We start from the raw sequence: 17,874 nt of genomic DNA on the forward strand, positions 1-17,874 counted from the left end.
TCTTAATATGTATGAAATTAGAAAGTGGACAAACAAAATGGGACGGAGGGAGTAATTTGAATGTGCAGAATTAATTATGTAAGTCAGTAAGTGCATAAATGGATTTAGAAAAAGTAAGTTATTTTTATGCCTTCCATATATATTATAATTTATATTTTATTCTCTTTTATTAAAAGAAATCATTTTCCAAATATCTATTTGGGTAAAGTATTTAGAGAAAATTAGGATAAATACTCTACTTTTGAAAATAATTTGACTTCCTACCTCATTAAAGAAAATATAGAGAAAATACCTCACTATTTTAATGTTTTTATTCTTTTACTCTAAAACATGTTTATATTATAATTATACCTACTATTTATTAATTTTTTACTCTAAATATATTTTCCTTACTCTAATCATGTTACAGCTGTCATTTTTTTTAATATTTCTCTTTCCTTTTCTCTCTCCTCTCTCCTTCTCCTCCTTCTCTTTTTCTTCTTCTTCATCTTCTTATTCTCTAGTTTTTTTTTCTTCTTCTTTATGTTTCTTTCTTTATTTATTTTTTTCTTTACTCCGCCGCCGTTTCTTCATTGCTCCTCCGCCGTTCTTTCATCGCTCCGCCGCCGTTCTTTCGTTGCTTCCCGTTTTTTATATTTAATTTTGGCAATTTTTTAATACGATTTGTTTTAATTTTCAGATCTAATAAATTACTCTTGAATTTTCTCATTTTTAGATCTAAAAATTTGCATTAAAAACGATTTTATGCACAAAAATAAATTTTCTGCAAAAAAAAAACAGCTTCTGATTATCATATGAGTATCATCACTGCATTATCATGTAAGTATCATAACACAACACTGTAGAGAAAATTAATTTTTTTTTTATTAAAAACAGTCTCTGATTATCATGTTATTATCACTATATTATCATTTCGTTATCATAACAGTGAAGGAATAAAACAACCTCTGATTATCATGTTGTTATCGCTATATTATCATATAACAATGCAGTATGATAACTAGATGATAATGAAGTTTGATAAGGTTATGATAATTGGATGATAATGTACGTGAAAATATAATTATAAAAAAATTCATGATACCGGTGATAACCAGATGATAATTAAATAATAAAGTTATAATAATAATATGATAATATGATACCTATATGGAAAACAATACATAAAAGTTATGATAACGAGATGATAATGTGAAGATAATACTATGATAAGGTTTTTATTGATAATGAAATGATAATAGTATGATAATATGATACATGCATGAAAAGAAACTACAGAAAAATTATGATAACGAGATGATAATATTCTGCTACATACGATACTCATAATGGCATGATAATAAAATGACAATGCAATATGATACATTGATAATTATATGATAAGGTGAAACTGTGATAATCATATGATAATGTAATACTGTGATAATCATATGATAATATGATTTTGTCTAATATTATCCAGCATTATCATCACATTATCATATAATAATCTGCTATATACGATACTGATAATGATTTGATAATAAGATGTCAATGCAATATCATACACTGATAATTACATGCTAAGTTGAAGCTATGATAATCATATGATAATGTGATATAGTGATAATCATATGATAAGGTGATAATGTGATTTTGTCTTATATTATCCACCAGTATCATCACATAATAATCTGCTATATATGATAATCAGATGACAATGCAAATGATACACTGATAATTACATGCTAAAATGAAACTGTGATAATTATATGATAAAGTGATACAGTGATAATCATATGATAATGTGATACTGTGATTTTTTATTTAGTTCATACAATTTTTGAATATATTATTAATATAATAAAATATTTAAATAGTAGTATATATTTTTTAATTATAAAATATTTGATAATACTGAAATAAATGAAATAAATGAAAAGAAAATGTTTTATTTATTGGTAATTTATAATAGGCATGTTTATTAATTTAAAGTATGCAAAAATAAAGAGTATCTAATTTATAAATGTTTGAAAAAAGTTTGGAACAAGTAAATAAAACAAAAGTTTGAAAAAGAAAAAGAAACGTCAGATATGTAAGGTATGTGGAGAGAGAGAGAAAGAGAGAAAGAGAGTGAGAAAGAGATATAGTGTGTCAGAGAAGTTTATTATATAGGTAGAGTAAAATTTTAATAAATTGGACACGGAGAGTAAAAACATTAGAATGGCTAAATCATGGAGTATTTTTGTTGACTTTTCCTTATTGAGGTAAAAATTCAAATTATTTTCTTTTTTTAGATAAATACGTAAATCTCTCAAGTATTTACACCATTTTGGCCCATCTTTTTCTCTTATTCTACATTACCTAATAAGCTAACTTATTTACTAAAAATATCCACTATATAAAAAAGTCTTATCTCATTTTAGGTTAAACTTTTACATAGACACCTTTTCTTTCTCTCTTTTCTCTCTTCTTTTCTTCTTCTTTTTCATTTGATTTTCAGTTTATCTCCTCCGATTATTTTTCCGTTCGTCTTTCCGGTCGCGCTTCCGTTCGTCTACTTCCGATGGATTTCTCGTCGTTTCTCGTCGTTTCCGGTCGTTTTTCTGTTCTTCTTTTCCGTTCGCGCTAGTCCGTTCGTCTTTTCCGTTCGCGCTATGGATTTCTCGATTCGTTTTTAGATTTGTGTAATTTTTTAGGTTTTTTTAATGATTTAAATATTTTATAAATAAATTATTGTAGATCTATAATTTTTTGTTTATAAAATTGTTCTAGTTCATATAATTATTTATTTATCTTCTCTTATTCATAGATTTGTTTATTACTACTGATTTTGTAAAGAAAATATTGATTCATGGTGCATTTGTAATAATTTTATAATATTTTTACGTTTTAGTGTATTTTTGGTGTATTAATGGTGTATTTCTGCCGTTTTTAGTATATTTATGGTGCATTTACAGTGTTTATGGTGCATTTACAGAGTTTATGGTGCATTTACAGAGTTTATGGTGTATTTGCAGTGTTTATGGTGTATTTGCAATGTTTCATGGTTAAACCACAAAAAACACTACAAAATGCTATAAATACACTACTTATACACTACTTATACACCACTTATACACTACTTATACACTATATATACACTAATTTTACACTATATAAACACCATAAAAACACTATATATACACTACTGTTACACTATAAAAAATAAAATAAAAAATTCCAGGAAAAAAATCTATAAAAAATAAAAATTAACACTATATATATATACTAATCTTATACTATATAAAAAAACTGCCGGTCGGTTCGGTCGGTTTGGTTGACCGAACCGAAAAACCGAAAACCGAAATTGAAAAACCGAAAAAGGAATTTTGGTAAATAAAAAAACAAAACAGGTAAATAAAGTTAGGGCAAAAAGTTAAAAAATAAAACTCAAAACTTGCAATGTAAAGTTGTTATTTTCGCGAACATGTATTTAGGGAAATTAGCACTTATTAAAATCAAGTGATATGATCTATTGTTTTTGTTTCTGTCAACAGTTTAGTACTTTTTTCGTTTATTTTTTATGTTAGTTAAAAAATTTAAAGGTAAATTAATTTTCAACCATGAAAGACAAAATCATTAGCAGAAATAAAAGTAGGGGATCACGTCGTATTTTTTTTAATTTAGTCCTTTAATTTAGTTGACTAATACAAAAATTAGACGGAAAGATTAAATTATTGAAAAAAATAAAAATAAGAAATTATATCTTTTGATTTTTTAAATTAAAAAGAAAAAAGTATAAATATATCATATATATAAAAAGCCTCAAAATAATTTACTCATTTAAAATTGCAGATTGTAGTTTCATTCTGATACAGTATCTAAATTAGTAGATCTCGACACCTACTTATAATATTTAATATAAATGTGCACATTAAATTATGGTAGTGGTATCATTGGATTTTTCCAAAACACTTGCCCAAAGAAAAGTTTGTATTTGTTTATTCCAAGTGACACTTAAGGTTTCTATTATTATCTGCATTAGCATATAAAAATATAATATTTCCTAATTCTCAAGCTTTTTCTGCACCTATCTTTTCACATTAAAAAGTTTTCATTTAAAAGAAATTTAAATATATTTTTCATATATGATATATAATTTTAATTTATAATAATTTTAAAATATTAATATTTTTTATATTACATGCTAAATGTGAAGGGCATTTGTTTTCTTAGTTCGTCACCGAAAAAATAGCAATTTTATTGCTAAATCCTATAAAGAAGCAAAGAACAAGTCTTTCTATTGCATGAGGTCGGGGGTCCAAACATCCGACTCTCCTTAAACCGCGGTTTTCTCTTCTCATAATGTGGGTTGTCTGATTTAAATTTAAAAAATGTAATTAATTTTCGTAAATTTTCGCTAACAGCTAATATAAAATAGGCCTATCTCTGATAAATGAAAAAAACGAGCTAAACAAAGTCAAAAAAAACAGGCCAAAAGGCTATGAGAAAAATTATATTAACCTTTCTTTTTCCTCAATTGATACAGTTTAGCTAGTCCCAAGTCCAAACTGATCCATCACAATGTCCATAATTGGTATCTTGAAGCCTAAATACAACACTATTTTGAAGGGTTTCTGAGTTTTAATTGGATAAATTGTAGGAAATTTGAGGACTGATGGGCTCAACTTTTTTAAGGTGCGTCAGGGTAAGGATGGATTTGGAGATGTAGCTGAAAAGTATCGAAAATATATGTCAAAGGCATTAAGGCATTGTTGCTGACGAGATGACGCGTATCAAAAATATATCTATCATGTATACATTATATATCAAATATTTATCTAACAAATAGAAATATGAAACATGTCAAACACGTCTAATAAATTAATATATATTTAAAAATGAATATATTTGAGTTGTTTCTGACATGTATATGTAATGTATCCGAGATGTATCAGAAATGTTTCTTGAAGGCATTGAGATCCTACCGCTGACAAAATGGCGTGTTGTCGTGCCTTTTGCGTTTGACGCGCTAACGCATCTGGAGATCTGATGCGTTTGACGCGTCTGGCGCACAGACACATGCAACACATGGCGCATTTTGAATGCAAAGGTATAAAACGTAAAAAAAAAGGTAGGGGGTGAAAAGAATTTAAACACTTAGTATTTTTGTAAACATTTCTCTGTTTAGCATTTTCTTTTAATTTTCCCTTAATTATGAGCAAAAAAATCAAAACAAATGTTAAAAAATGCTAGACTAACAGCTGTTACAGCTTCCTTCTCGTCGTGTCCGTAATCGCGGTAGCCGGAGGAGTTCGCTAACGGCAGAAGTCAGTTCAATAGGTGTATGTGTTCAAAGTCACGAAGGCCGATCCACCGCCCGACGTCACGGATGCTTTCACTAAATACACTGACGGTGCGATTCCAGTGACGTTCCCATCTTTAATGCTCTCAAGAGAGGTATCCGTGTTATTGAGCTTGATCTATGGCCTAATTATACCAAAGATGATATCCATGTTCTTCATGGAAGGTTTTCTCTTCATCCACAAAATAATCATGCTGAACAAGAATATATATGATGCCCACTATGTGTTTGATAAAATTCTCCATAGAGATGTTCGCACTTGGACTACTCTAATTTTCTCTTGTATTAATTGCATCAAACAATCTTTATAGTATGACTTTTTAATTTACGCTATTGATGCACGGGTGCTAACAGAAAGATTGGAAGGTGAGAATCACAAACAAAGTGGTATATAATTTTCCCTTTCCTCTGTACCTTCGATGTTATTTCATTCTCTTCCTTTATTGTAATTCATTTATCTGTTATATAATTTCTTTGAGATGTCCGCTCTTTGTTCACAAGCTCTGTTCTTATTCAACATGATTAGTTATTGAAGAATTAATGGGAGAAGATGATGTTACTACGTCTTTTCAAATATTTGGTTCATCCAGCGAAACTTCAGTGTTGCAACCACGAGAGAGTGTTGTGTTGGTGCGACGAACGGCAGATGCTGGTGTAAGTGGTGTTTGCTGATGGGGCTGTAATTACAGGCAACAATTTCAAAAGGAAGAAGAAGAAAATAAAAAGGAGAAAAAAGATCCCTAATGTTTCATTAAGAATTGATATGACGATTGGTGGGTATATGAATGTGAGAGATGTGGATTTCTTAATTATGGGTTTATTAGGAGACAACTTTTAAATATGTATTGTAAATTTGGAAAAATGGATGATACAGATCAAGAGATATTGAGGAAGATGATGGTAAAATATAGTTAGAGGTCCTTATAATTTATATGTATTTTATACATTATTTTGGGGATTAAAGAGTCAAAAAGTTGAGACAATTTTTTTCTACACTCTCACTAACGGCAAGTGAGATACAATCTCTTCATTCCGTCCAGATAAGGGCATCAAAATCGCAAAAAGAATAGTAGAAGGACCGGATAGAAAACTTTTTCGAGATTAGGGCCTACTGAACAAAACTCGTATAGAACAGGGGCTTTAGTATGGGTTTGGCCTTCTAACTAATACCATTAATATGCAGGTTTTGAAAGAATATCAAGTTTGAAGAAGCTGCAGGCCTTTGATCTTTCTTATAATCAGTTTAATCATAATATCTTATCATATATCAGCAATCTTATATCAATTAAAACTTTGATTCTACGAAGAAACAGTTTGACTGAATCTTTCCCTCATAATGGTATGTTTATGTGTTTCTTGTACTTGCAGTCTTTCTGAATTTCCATGTCTAATACATGTTTCAGAATTAGGCAATTTGAAACATTTGGAAGTGTTGGATATGAGTTATAATCAACTCGATGAAACTTCATCACTGGAAGGTATGTAATTACTAAAATCAGCTTAACTAATTGCTTATAAAATGCATTATGAGTTTAAGTTCATGGAATTTGTTTTCTACGCTAGGATTGTGTGGATTGGGAAGGCTCCGCGAGTTGGGTCTGAAATATAATCTATTTTCTGGCAATCTTCATCCCTGCCTCGGAAATCTTACGAACCTCAAAGTTCTTGATCTGTCATTCAATCAGCTCAGTGGGAACATCCAACATATTGTCTCTAGATTGACATCCCTCAAGTACTTATTTCTTTCTGGTAATGAGTTTGAAGGCTTATTTACTTTTAGTTCTTTGGCGAACCACACGCTACTTGAGATTTTTGAGCTTTCATCAGGAAGCACAATGTTAGAATTGGAAACTGAAACCCCTCTCTGGTTTCCTACATTTCAACTCAAAGTTATTGACTTGCCTAGTTTCAACCTGAATGTTCGAACTAGAACTTTTCCTTAGCTTTCTTCGCTACCAGCACGACTTACGGTTCATTGACCTCTCTCATAATAAGCTAGTTGGACCATTTCCCAGTTGGATCTTGCAGAATAACTCTAAGCTGGAAGTCTTGAATTTGATGAACAACTCATTCACCAAATATTTTGAGCTACCCGAGTTCAAACATGGTTTGAGCTATTTGGATATTTCGAGCAACAACATCACAGGCAAGCTGCCAAGGGATATTGGTATTGCCCTTGTAAATCTAAGTTATATGAACTTGTCAAAGAATAGTTTTGAAGGTAATATTCCTTCATCCGTTAATGGTGCGATGGAAGTACTGTCAGTTCTGGATTTATCTAACAATAATCTCTCAGGGATGGTTCCGACTAGTTTGTTTTCCAGATCTACCTGTCTAAGTTCACTTGTTTTATTAGACAACTTTTTTCAGGGGGATATTTTTCCAAAGATAGTGAATAAGACATCCTTATTACTGTTAGATATGAAAAACAACAATTTTATAGGAAATATAGACGAACACCTTTTATACTTACCCAGACTGCTTATTCTGGACATATCCATGAACAAGATGGCAGATATAATTCTAGTTCAGCTATGTAACTTGATCAATCTTGTAATTTTAGACCTGTCACATAATATGTTTTCCGGATCTCTGCCTGCTTGTGTTAAAGATAATCCCACATTACTTAGGAGAACAAATATAAATGAGTTTATAAGTGTAAAGTTTCAACCACCTATTAACTAGTATTAGTTATTAAGTCATGTTTGAACCTAAACACTCTCATAAGTATGTGGGGTTGTCACATTCTCACCAATTTATAATTAATTACTCCCACCAGTATTTCTAACATGGTATCAGAGCAGAAATTGATTCTCTCTGTTTCTTCCGCATAATTTTTCACTCTGTCTAAAGCTTTAAGCTCGCAACAATGGCGAATCAGGTTCATCGTGAACTCAGACCTGAAGAAAGTATTTTCAGTCCCTATTTTCTACATCCAGGTTAAAATCCCTCACTGATTCTTGTTAGTAATGTGTTGATTGAAGGAAATTATCATGTATGGTATCAGAGCGGGTCTGGCCCGGGTTCTTAATTTGCCGGTTGTCCGTCTGGATGTCCAGTCCCAGCGACCCGGTCCGGTGTTGCCGCTGCGTATTAAATCAAAATTTTAGTGGGTCTGGCCCGATTTCTTAATTTTCCGGTTGTCCGTCTAGATGTTCATTTCCAGCGGCCCGGTCCGGTGTTGCCGCTGCTTGTTAAATCAAAAATTTCAGCTTCAGGGGGAGTCAATTTCAAGTGACAACCGGATGTCCAGTCCCGGTTGCACTTGAGGGGGAGTGTTAAAGATAATCCCACATTACTTAAGAGAACAAATATAAATGAGTTTATAAGTGTAAAGGTTTAACCACCTATTAACTAGTTCTAGTTATTAGGTCATGGTTGAACTTAAACACTCTCATAAGTATGTGGGGTTGTCACATTCTCACCAATTTATAATTAATTACTCCCACTAATATTTCTAATAGCTTGCTTCAATTCGCCGTCGTTGCTATTTCTTTTTCTGCAAAAGAACAGTCTAAATGGCCCGATACCGTTGTCAGTACCCAAAATATTGAGCTGAGACCGGCGTTAGGGAACGGGAGTGGTAGCTCCGGAACCCGTAGCAAGCCTAAAACCACTATCATTTTTTCAATTTTTTTCCCGCGAATAATAAATAAATAACATCAACACAACAGAAGCAAACATAAATATCGTATATATACAAGTATTTACACTAACTATTCTGTTAACCTCGCGGGCTCTCGTTACCGTACCCTGTACGAACTGGCCTCGTGGTTCTATATACATAAAAAACGTAGCCTACAGAAGTATAAACAAAACAACAAGTAATATATATAACCAAAATCTACTGCTGTCTAGGCTACGACTCTGTCGACGCAGGACCACTACTGCAGCAACACAGAAGTCAGAGAACTATACATACATATCTGACTTCCGGATTCCAAAACTGGCTTCTAGTTAAGTCCAGACACTAAACACCTGAAAGACATCAAAAGTGAGGTGTCAGTATCTGGGAAAATACTGAGTGAGTGAGCACATTACTAATAGTATTGTTAAAACATAACATCGCATACGATGAAACATATCAGTAATATAAATAATTAAAATAAGACATATCATGCTATAATATAATCCAAGTATTAGATCCGATTGAAACCGTAATCATGATACTCAATACGATCTTTAACTTGTATACGATTCATAGCGATAATAATCAATTCGATCGATCCGATGGGTATGGTCCCGAAATAATTCAACCGAGTTAAACCACTACCGTCTCTTAATCCTAAGGTGTGGGTCCCGAGGTAGTTCAACCGAGTTAAACCCACTGGATACAGGTCCCGAGATAGTTCGACCGGGTTAAACCTCGTATCCGTTTCGATATATATATATATATATATATATATATATATATATATATATATATATATATATATATATATATATTCCAACTTCGATACGATACGATACGATATGATAAACGATGTTCGATATAATTCTATTACACGATAACAATCTAGACACACTAGACTGACACACTTACCGGTGATCACACAATCCTATTGACGCCCAATAGGTAACATGTTTCCTCGGATCACACACTGGTTTCAAAACTATAATAATTCGATAAACGATATAATAATCGATAATAACGATAAACGATAGTCGATAAAAGCAATTCGATAAGCTATATATATCAAATCATATACTATGCGATGTGTTTATTCATAATATACAAAAATAATAACTTTTAAATAACAATACTCAAAAGTAAAGTGCCACTCACAGAAACCGCTATCCAATCTATGACGTTGTCGATGAAATGATATGCTCTTGCTACTCCACGTCTGATGCCCTCACTGCTCGCTAACACGTCTGATACGTATATAGGTCAAATACACGTTTAGTACATAAACGTGAACCTCGTAAACCTAAGACCCTAGGTTATAGATTTGGGTTATCACCATTTCGTTTCATATTCGTTTTTCTCAATTTCGATAACTTCTTAATCAGATTCTTACTCAATCGATGTACTTGTATTGATGATTCATCATGTTAATGTTCATTTCTATAATGTCTTATATCTATTTCAAAACATTTGACCGAGTTTCACCCCCAAATCAAGCTATCAGATGTCATTTTTCGCTCACGGAAGTTCCCCGGAGATCCGGGTCGAGTTAGGGCACGTCGTGCCCTTCACTGGTTCACGCCGTGCACCCCTGTGGTGCACGTCGTGCACCCTTATGGCGCACGTCGCGCACTAGCACGACGTGCTGAAGTGCAGCACGTCGTGCTGAAGTGCAGCACGTCGTGCACCGACGTGTGCGACGTTTTCCGGCATTCCTGGATCATTTCCGGAGCTCCAAAACTCCTAATACTTGTACCAATTCATACCCACTTCATTTATGCACAAAATCTATCAAGAATCCTTACAAAAACGATGAAAAACGACTTGATTCTTGACGTATCGATTCAAACGTAATTTCTTAACAAAACATCCTAAAAAATACCATTTTCACCACCAAAAACCGAAATCTTACCTTGATATGGTGCTTAAGATCAGTATATCATTCAATTGCGAAGAGATTTCCGCGAGAATCGTCCGAAACGGACGCCGAACGGAGAAACGGCGGCGAAACAAAATCGATCGGCGATTTTCACTTTCTGGAGCCTTCTTCTACTTTCTTTCTTCTGATTAATTATTTCATTCATAATCCAAATCTTATATATTGAGGTAAAAATTCCATTTTGATCCCTTCTTTCTTTATTTGTTACAATTTAACCTTTAAACTTTTCTTTTGTTCGATTTAGTCCATAACTAAATCAATTAACTCTTTAATCATAACTTATACGTATTATTTATTTTCGATAGACAATACGAATCTCAATATTAATATTTTCCCGTCAAAACTTATAAATTTCCATTTTTGAGACATAGTGACTAAATTACCACTTTAGTCCCTGAACTTCATTTTGTGGCTTTTCTTGCTCTTTTTCCTTTTAATTCCAATTCCAACTTTAGAATTGAAATATAACATTAATTTCCGCATAATTACTTTCCCGAAACCGACCTACTTAAAATTTTATTTATCTTAATTTCTCGGAAATCCTTCCGATATCGCCACTCAGACAATTCAAAACTGGACACGTGGTCCAATTAGATAATTAAATCTTTTGGAGTATTACAACCGCATAGTCTATCCACATTTTCCAGTTTGGTAATACTCAACTTGAGTTGAGAGATAACAATTTTTCAGGAACTATTCCATCTTGGATCGGTCAGTTCTCTTCGCTGCGCGTGCTGCTATTAAGAGGGAATGCCTTACAAGGCCACATACCGCGTCAGCTGTGTCAATTAAGAAGTTTGAATATCCTGGATCTATCACACAACTCGCTTTATGGTTCAATACCTTCATACCTCAACAATATATCATTTGGGACAATATATAATATGTTAGAAAATAATTTTGTAGGGAATTGGAAAGTGACTTGATAAAGTTTTCATGATGCATTAAGACCCTGCATTACTTGGAAAAAAGACTTGGGATGAAGACTTGGGACGAAGACTTGGAAATATGTGTATGAATCTGAGACTCAATTTTCCTACTAGACATCAACTTTTGAAAGTTGTTCATCAGTTCATGTACTCGGCTTAACTATGAAAAAAGAAAAAGTCAAAGTCTTCAACTAGTTTATAGTAATAAACTTTGGATGGTTTCATATCAATAAGGTTTTTTTTTTATTATTTTGGGAAATGGAAAGATTCTTGATTAAGTTCTCGTTTTCTGTAGCTGTAGTTTTAATTCAATTAAATGTATACAAATCACATATGACTAATAATTAAGAAGAATAAATACTAAAAATAGAAATTAATTTGTAAAAAAAATTAAAAAGAAATACCTAACATGAGAAACATTTAGAATCCTTCATGTTTAATTTTGATAAAGAAAAAAAGTGAAGATGCTAAAGAATGATCAGAATCAGTAGAATACAGTTCCAAAAACTCGAATAGAACATACATCAACATAGTAAAACCATAAGTTGCGCCAATGCCTGTTAATGTAAAGAATTGCAAATATCCCGAGCAATATTGTGACATAGGCAGCAAAGAAACTCCAATAGAACCAAACCATGTCAATACCACCTTCATCGTCATCTTCTTCTATTGATGCTTGTGGTGGTTCTGCTTCAATGTTACAGCTCCTGTGAATCAAATCTCCGCAGAGTCCAGGATTGCCTCTGTAACTGTTCTCGTCGAATGTTCCAAATTGACCCTTGTCCAGAATCTTACCAGATAAATTGTTGTATGAAACATCAAAGGTTCCTAAGAAGTTCAACTCAACTAGTTCATTGGGGATTTCGCCGCTCAAATTGTTGTTTCGAAGATCCAGGCTCTCTATATTCTTCAGGTTCGAAAAAGTGACTGGTATTGATCCTGTCAAGTAATTGTAAGATAGATTCAAGGCTTTGGTGCCGGGGAGTTCCCCAATTTCTGAAGGAATCTCACCGGTTAGCTTGTTGTCTGATAAATCTATCCCTATTACAAAGTTGAGGATGTCACCCTTGTAGGGGTTAGATCTGTACTTCATACCAAATTCTACCACTACTTCCTCTGAAAATTCCCAAGTCGGTATGCCAGGAGGTTGCAAGTCGAGACTGGCACTGAAGAAAGCATAATAGTTTTTAGGGGAAGCGTATGCCATACTTACAGGTGAAGACGAAAATTCATCTTCCTCCGTCATCCCAAATGATATATTGTTGAGACATGAAGGTATTGAACCATAAAGTGAGTTGTGTGAAAGATCCAGGATATTCAAACTTCTTAATGGACACAGCTGACGCGGAATGTGGCCTTGTAAGGCATTCCATCCTAATAGCAACACGCGCAGCCCAGAAAAATGACTGATCCAAGACGGGATTGTTCCTGAAAAGTTGTTATCCCTCAAGTCGAGTGTTACCAAATTGGAAATTCTAGATAGAATATGTGGTATCGGGCCACTTAGAGTGTTCTTTTGCAGGAAAAGATATCGCAACGTTGACGCATTAAAGCAAGAAGGCAGAGATCCGGAAAACATATTTTGTGACAGGTCTAAAAGTTCAAGACTTCCCAGGTTACATAGTTGAACATAAATTGTACCTGCTATCTTGTTCTTGGATATGTCAAGAATAACTAGAGAGGGTAAGTATAAAAGGTGTGGATCTGAATTCCCTGTGAAATTGTTGTTTTTCATATCTAACACAATTAAGGATGGCATGTTCACAATCTTTGGAAAAATATCGCCCTGAAAAGAGTTGTTTGATAAAACAAGTGAGTGTAGACTGGTAAGTTTGGAAAACAAACTTGCTGGAACTATTCCTGAGAGATTATTATTTGACAAATCCAGAACAAGCAGTACTTCCATCGCACCAACAGATGAAGGAATATTACCTTCAAAATTATTCTTTGACAAGTTCATATGAATTAGGTTTACAAGGACAATACCAATTTCTTCAGGCAGCTGGCCTATGATGTTGTTGCTTGAAATTTCCAAATAGCTCAAACCATGTTTGACCTCAGGCAGCTCAAAATTTCCAGTGAATGAGTTGTTCATCAAATTCAAGACTTTCAGCTTAGAGTTATTCTGCAAGATCCAACTAGGAAATGATCCTACTAGCCTATTATGAGAGAGGTCAATGAACTGTAAGTCATGCTGGTAGCGAAGAAAGCTAGGAAACGTTCTAGTTTGAACATTAAGGTTGGCACTAGGCAAGTCGATTACTTTGAGTTGAAATGTTGGAGACCAAAGAGGAGTTTCTGTTTCCAATTCTAACATTGTACTTCCTGACGAAAGCTCGAAAATTTCAAGTAATGTGTGGTTGGCCAAAGAACTAAAAGAAAATAAGCCTTCAAATTGGTTACCAGAAAGAAACAAGTACTTGAGGAATGTCAGGCTAGAGACAACATGTTGGATGCTCCCACTGAACTGATTGAATGACAGATCAAGAACTTGGAGGTTCGTAAGATTTCCGAGGCAGGGAGGAAGATGGCCAAAAAAGTTGTTATAGCTCAGTCCCAACTCACGGAGGCTTCTCAATCCGCACAATCCTGCAGTAAAAATTAATTCCATCAACATAAACTCATTATATATTTTATAAGCAGCTAGTTAATATGATTTTAGTAATTACCTTCAAGTGATGAAGTTTGATTGAATTGATTATAACTCAAATCCAACACTTCCAAATTTTCCAAGCTGCCTAATTCTGAACAAAAGGCTGGATTAGATATCAAAATTTCAGAAAAATTGCCAGTACAAGAAGCACATATACGTACCATTACTAATCAAAGAGTCAGTCAAACTGTTGCGTCCAAGAATCAAAGTTTTAATTGATATAAGCTTGCTGACAGATGATAAGATACTGCCATTAAACAGATTAGAAGAAAGATCAAGGACCTGCAGCTTCTTCAAACTTGACAATCTTTCAAAACCTGCATATTCAAAACATGCTAAATTAATGGTACTATTACCAGGTTAAATCCATATTAGATAACATATAAACTAAAGATATGCACGTACCTCCATTACGCGACCAGGCATAAAAGCGATTATGAGATAAATCAAGGGTGACGAGTTCTTGAAAAGGATGAAACAGAGATAGATTCAGAGTACAAACTATTCCTGTAAAATTTAACGGATAGCCAGTTGTGTAATTGAGTGAAATTGCAGTGACATGGTTGGAAGTGGCATTGCATGTAATTCTATCCCAAGCACAGCAATTGCTGCTATCATTAACCCAAGAATCAAGATTGTCTTGAATCTCACAACCTGAGTTCAGAATATTTTCTCTAATCTCTAGCAACACTACAAAAAATTTGGCTTCTTGTGACGAATAAAATTTATCATGTTAAGCCCAAAATTTGTCACAACAACGTTATTGTGACTACTTTGTGACGAATTTTGTTGGTCACAACAAACAAGTCACAATAAGTCAATTTTATAGTTTGTCACCATAAATTTTCTATTGTGATAAAATTGTTTTGTCACATTCATATTTATTGTGACGAAAATGTATATCACAAGTAATCCAATGTTGTCAAAATTTGTCGTAATATACATCGACTTCTAGTGACAAAACGCTAATAACATGACAAAAAAATATTTATCACAATTCATATAAATTTGTCACTACATACACCGAGTTATTAGTGACAAAAAGATTATATGGTGATAAAACCATATTTATCACAATTAATATACATTTGTCACCACATACGCCGAGTTATTAGTGACAAAAAGATTGTGAAGTGACAAAAAAATATTTATCACAAGTAATCAATCATAAAGTGACGAAATTGATTGTCATAATAATTAATTAATTGTGATACATGTAATTTATCACAACAAGTAATTTAACATAATGTGACGAGATTAATTGTCATTATAATTAGGTAGTTGTGATAAATTTAATTTATCATAAGAAGTAATTTAACTTAACGTGACGAAATTAATTGTCATAATAATTGGTTAGTTGTGATAAATTTAATTTATCACAACACGTAATATAATGATAATGTGACAAAATTAATTGTCATTATAATTTGTCGACGGTGACAAATTTAATTTATCAAAATAAGTAATTTATCATAACGTGACGAAATTAATTGTCATTATAATTTGTCAACGGTGACAAATTTAATTTATCACAACAAGTAAGTTATCATAACGTGACGAAATTAATTGTCATTATAATTAGTTAGCTGTGACAAAAAAAATTTATCACAACAAGTAAGTTATCATAATGTGACGAACTTAATTGTCATTACAGTTTGTCATCGGTGACAAATATAATTTATCACAACAAATAATATATTATAACATGACGAAATTAATTGTCATTATAAGTTGTTAACGGTGACAAATTTAATTTATCACAAGAAGAAATTTATCATTACGTGACGAAATTAATTGTCATTATTATTAGGTAGCTGTAACAAAATTAATTTGTCACAACAAGCTATTATTTCCATTTTTATCGATACCAAAATAATTGAATACGGTAATTTGTTGCTAAAATCAATGAATAAAAAACAAAATCAATTCAAATATTACATAAAATTATCAATGATTAAGTCTTTAATAACACTGAAATAACCGATCGTATGAAACATGTAAACTATTTGCTATAAAGAAAAGAAACTAAATTAGGCCTAACTTTTGATATAGGAGACGTCCATCTTCTTTCATTCAATTCCAATCTGCAAAAAAAAAATACGTTTATTATATACACTTTTATTTTCAAACTGACATAATTAAGTGAATAATTTTCAAATTATAGAAAAAATTTAAAAGCGTAAAGAATTAAAAAATATATTTAAGTAAGCCGTCACATACCAATCATTAGATGGTTCGTCATCAAGAGATTTTTCACAGCCATCGATACATGTTTCGTCGCCATCAATAGATATTTCCTCATCATCTTTTGCATTCAACATTTGTTGAACAAGATGCTTGAGTTTGCTATATGATTGAGAAATGTTATCAATTTTCACCTGTTGATTTTGAATTTGGTCATTTAGTTCTTTAACTTGCTTTTCAGTCTCAAACTTCTCTGCTTGTAAACGAGCTTCAAACTCTGATTCTTTAGCTGTTATCCGTTTGACTCCATATCCGAGTCCACGAGCATAACCAGACTTCGGTATATCCAAAACCTTTTGTAGAATTTTCCTCCCATCAATTGCAACGCCTTCCTCGAGTGCTTTTGAGCGAATAGCTTCCATTTGTTCCTAATTAATTAAATATGCTTTAATAACACTTTATAAAATTGTGTTTAGATAACTATATATATAAAAAAAGAACTTACGTATTTATCTCCAGCTTCTGGGTCAATCCATGAGCCGTCTTTTTTACGGTGTGCTTGACTGTAGAGCCTCATTTCAGGTGGCTCTTCATCAATGACTTCAGATGTTTCCTATAACGTTCATACAATTGATTAAAAACTAAATGATAAAGAATTTAAATACGAAATCAAAAACAGATTACATATAAACTCATATTTACCATTTCATACAAACGTTGGCAATAAGACTTTGATCCCGAAGTGTGAGAAAAGGTCACTTTCTTGCGATTATTAATGTTTACAGTGCTTCGAGCCTATTATAATAAAGCCAACACATAAAGGTTTTAAAGGTACATATCATATTATCAATAATAAAAGTTTTATATAATTAGATATAAACTATTTTAACCAAAATAGTAGAGATATTCGTATCTCAGAAGCATAACTCGTAAACATGCCAAATACTCGGCGAAGTACAAGCATTTTCTCGAGTTATGTTAATTATGTAGACATCTGAACTCGAGGTAAGGCATAAAACTCGAAGAGTTTCAAGCCTTTCATCGAGTTTAAGCTTCTCAGATATGAACTAACTCGAGGAAGGAAAAAATACTCTACGAGATCATTCATTCCTCGAGATTTTCATTTCTGTATAAGCTCATTTTCGTGGAGAGGCTTTAAACTCGAAGTGTTTCAAGTCTAACCTCGAGTTTAAGCTTATTCAGAGTTAAAATAAA

At 32.6% G+C, this 17,874-nt stretch overlaps 2 protein-coding genes across 2 annotated transcripts; both read right to left on the minus strand.

Moving 5' to 3' along the window:
• Positions 1-12,305: 12,305 nt before the first annotated feature.
• On the minus strand, positions 12,306-16,137 carry LOC130015516 (receptor-like protein 9a). The gene is made up of 5 exons (XM_056105836.1): positions 16,128-16,137; positions 14,881-15,165; positions 14,637-14,792; positions 14,492-14,566; positions 12,306-14,411 (listed from the first exon to the last, which is right to left on the minus strand). The coding sequence occupies exons 1-5, from the start codon at positions 16,135-16,137 to the stop codon at positions 12,307-12,309; spliced, it is 2,631 nt and encodes an 876-aa protein (XP_055961811.1). The 3' UTR covers position 12,306.
• Positions 16,138-16,477: 340 nt separating this feature from the next.
• LOC130015517 (uncharacterized) lies at positions 16,478-17,467 on the minus strand. The gene is made up of 4 exons (XM_056105837.1): positions 17,362-17,467; positions 17,165-17,272; positions 16,696-17,087; positions 16,478-16,484 (listed from the first exon to the last, which is right to left on the minus strand). The coding sequence occupies exons 1-4, from the start codon at positions 17,362-17,364 to the stop codon at positions 16,478-16,480; spliced, it is 510 nt and encodes a 169-aa protein (XP_055961812.1). The 5' UTR covers positions 17,365-17,467.
• Positions 17,468-17,874: the final 407 nt, after the last annotated feature.

Source organism: Mercurialis annua, linkage group LG5 (genome assembly GCF_937616625.2).
Source record: "Mercurialis annua linkage group LG5, ddMerAnnu1.2, whole genome shotgun sequence".
Classification (NCBI taxonomy): Eukaryota; Viridiplantae; Streptophyta; class Magnoliopsida; order Malpighiales; family Euphorbiaceae; genus Mercurialis; species Mercurialis annua.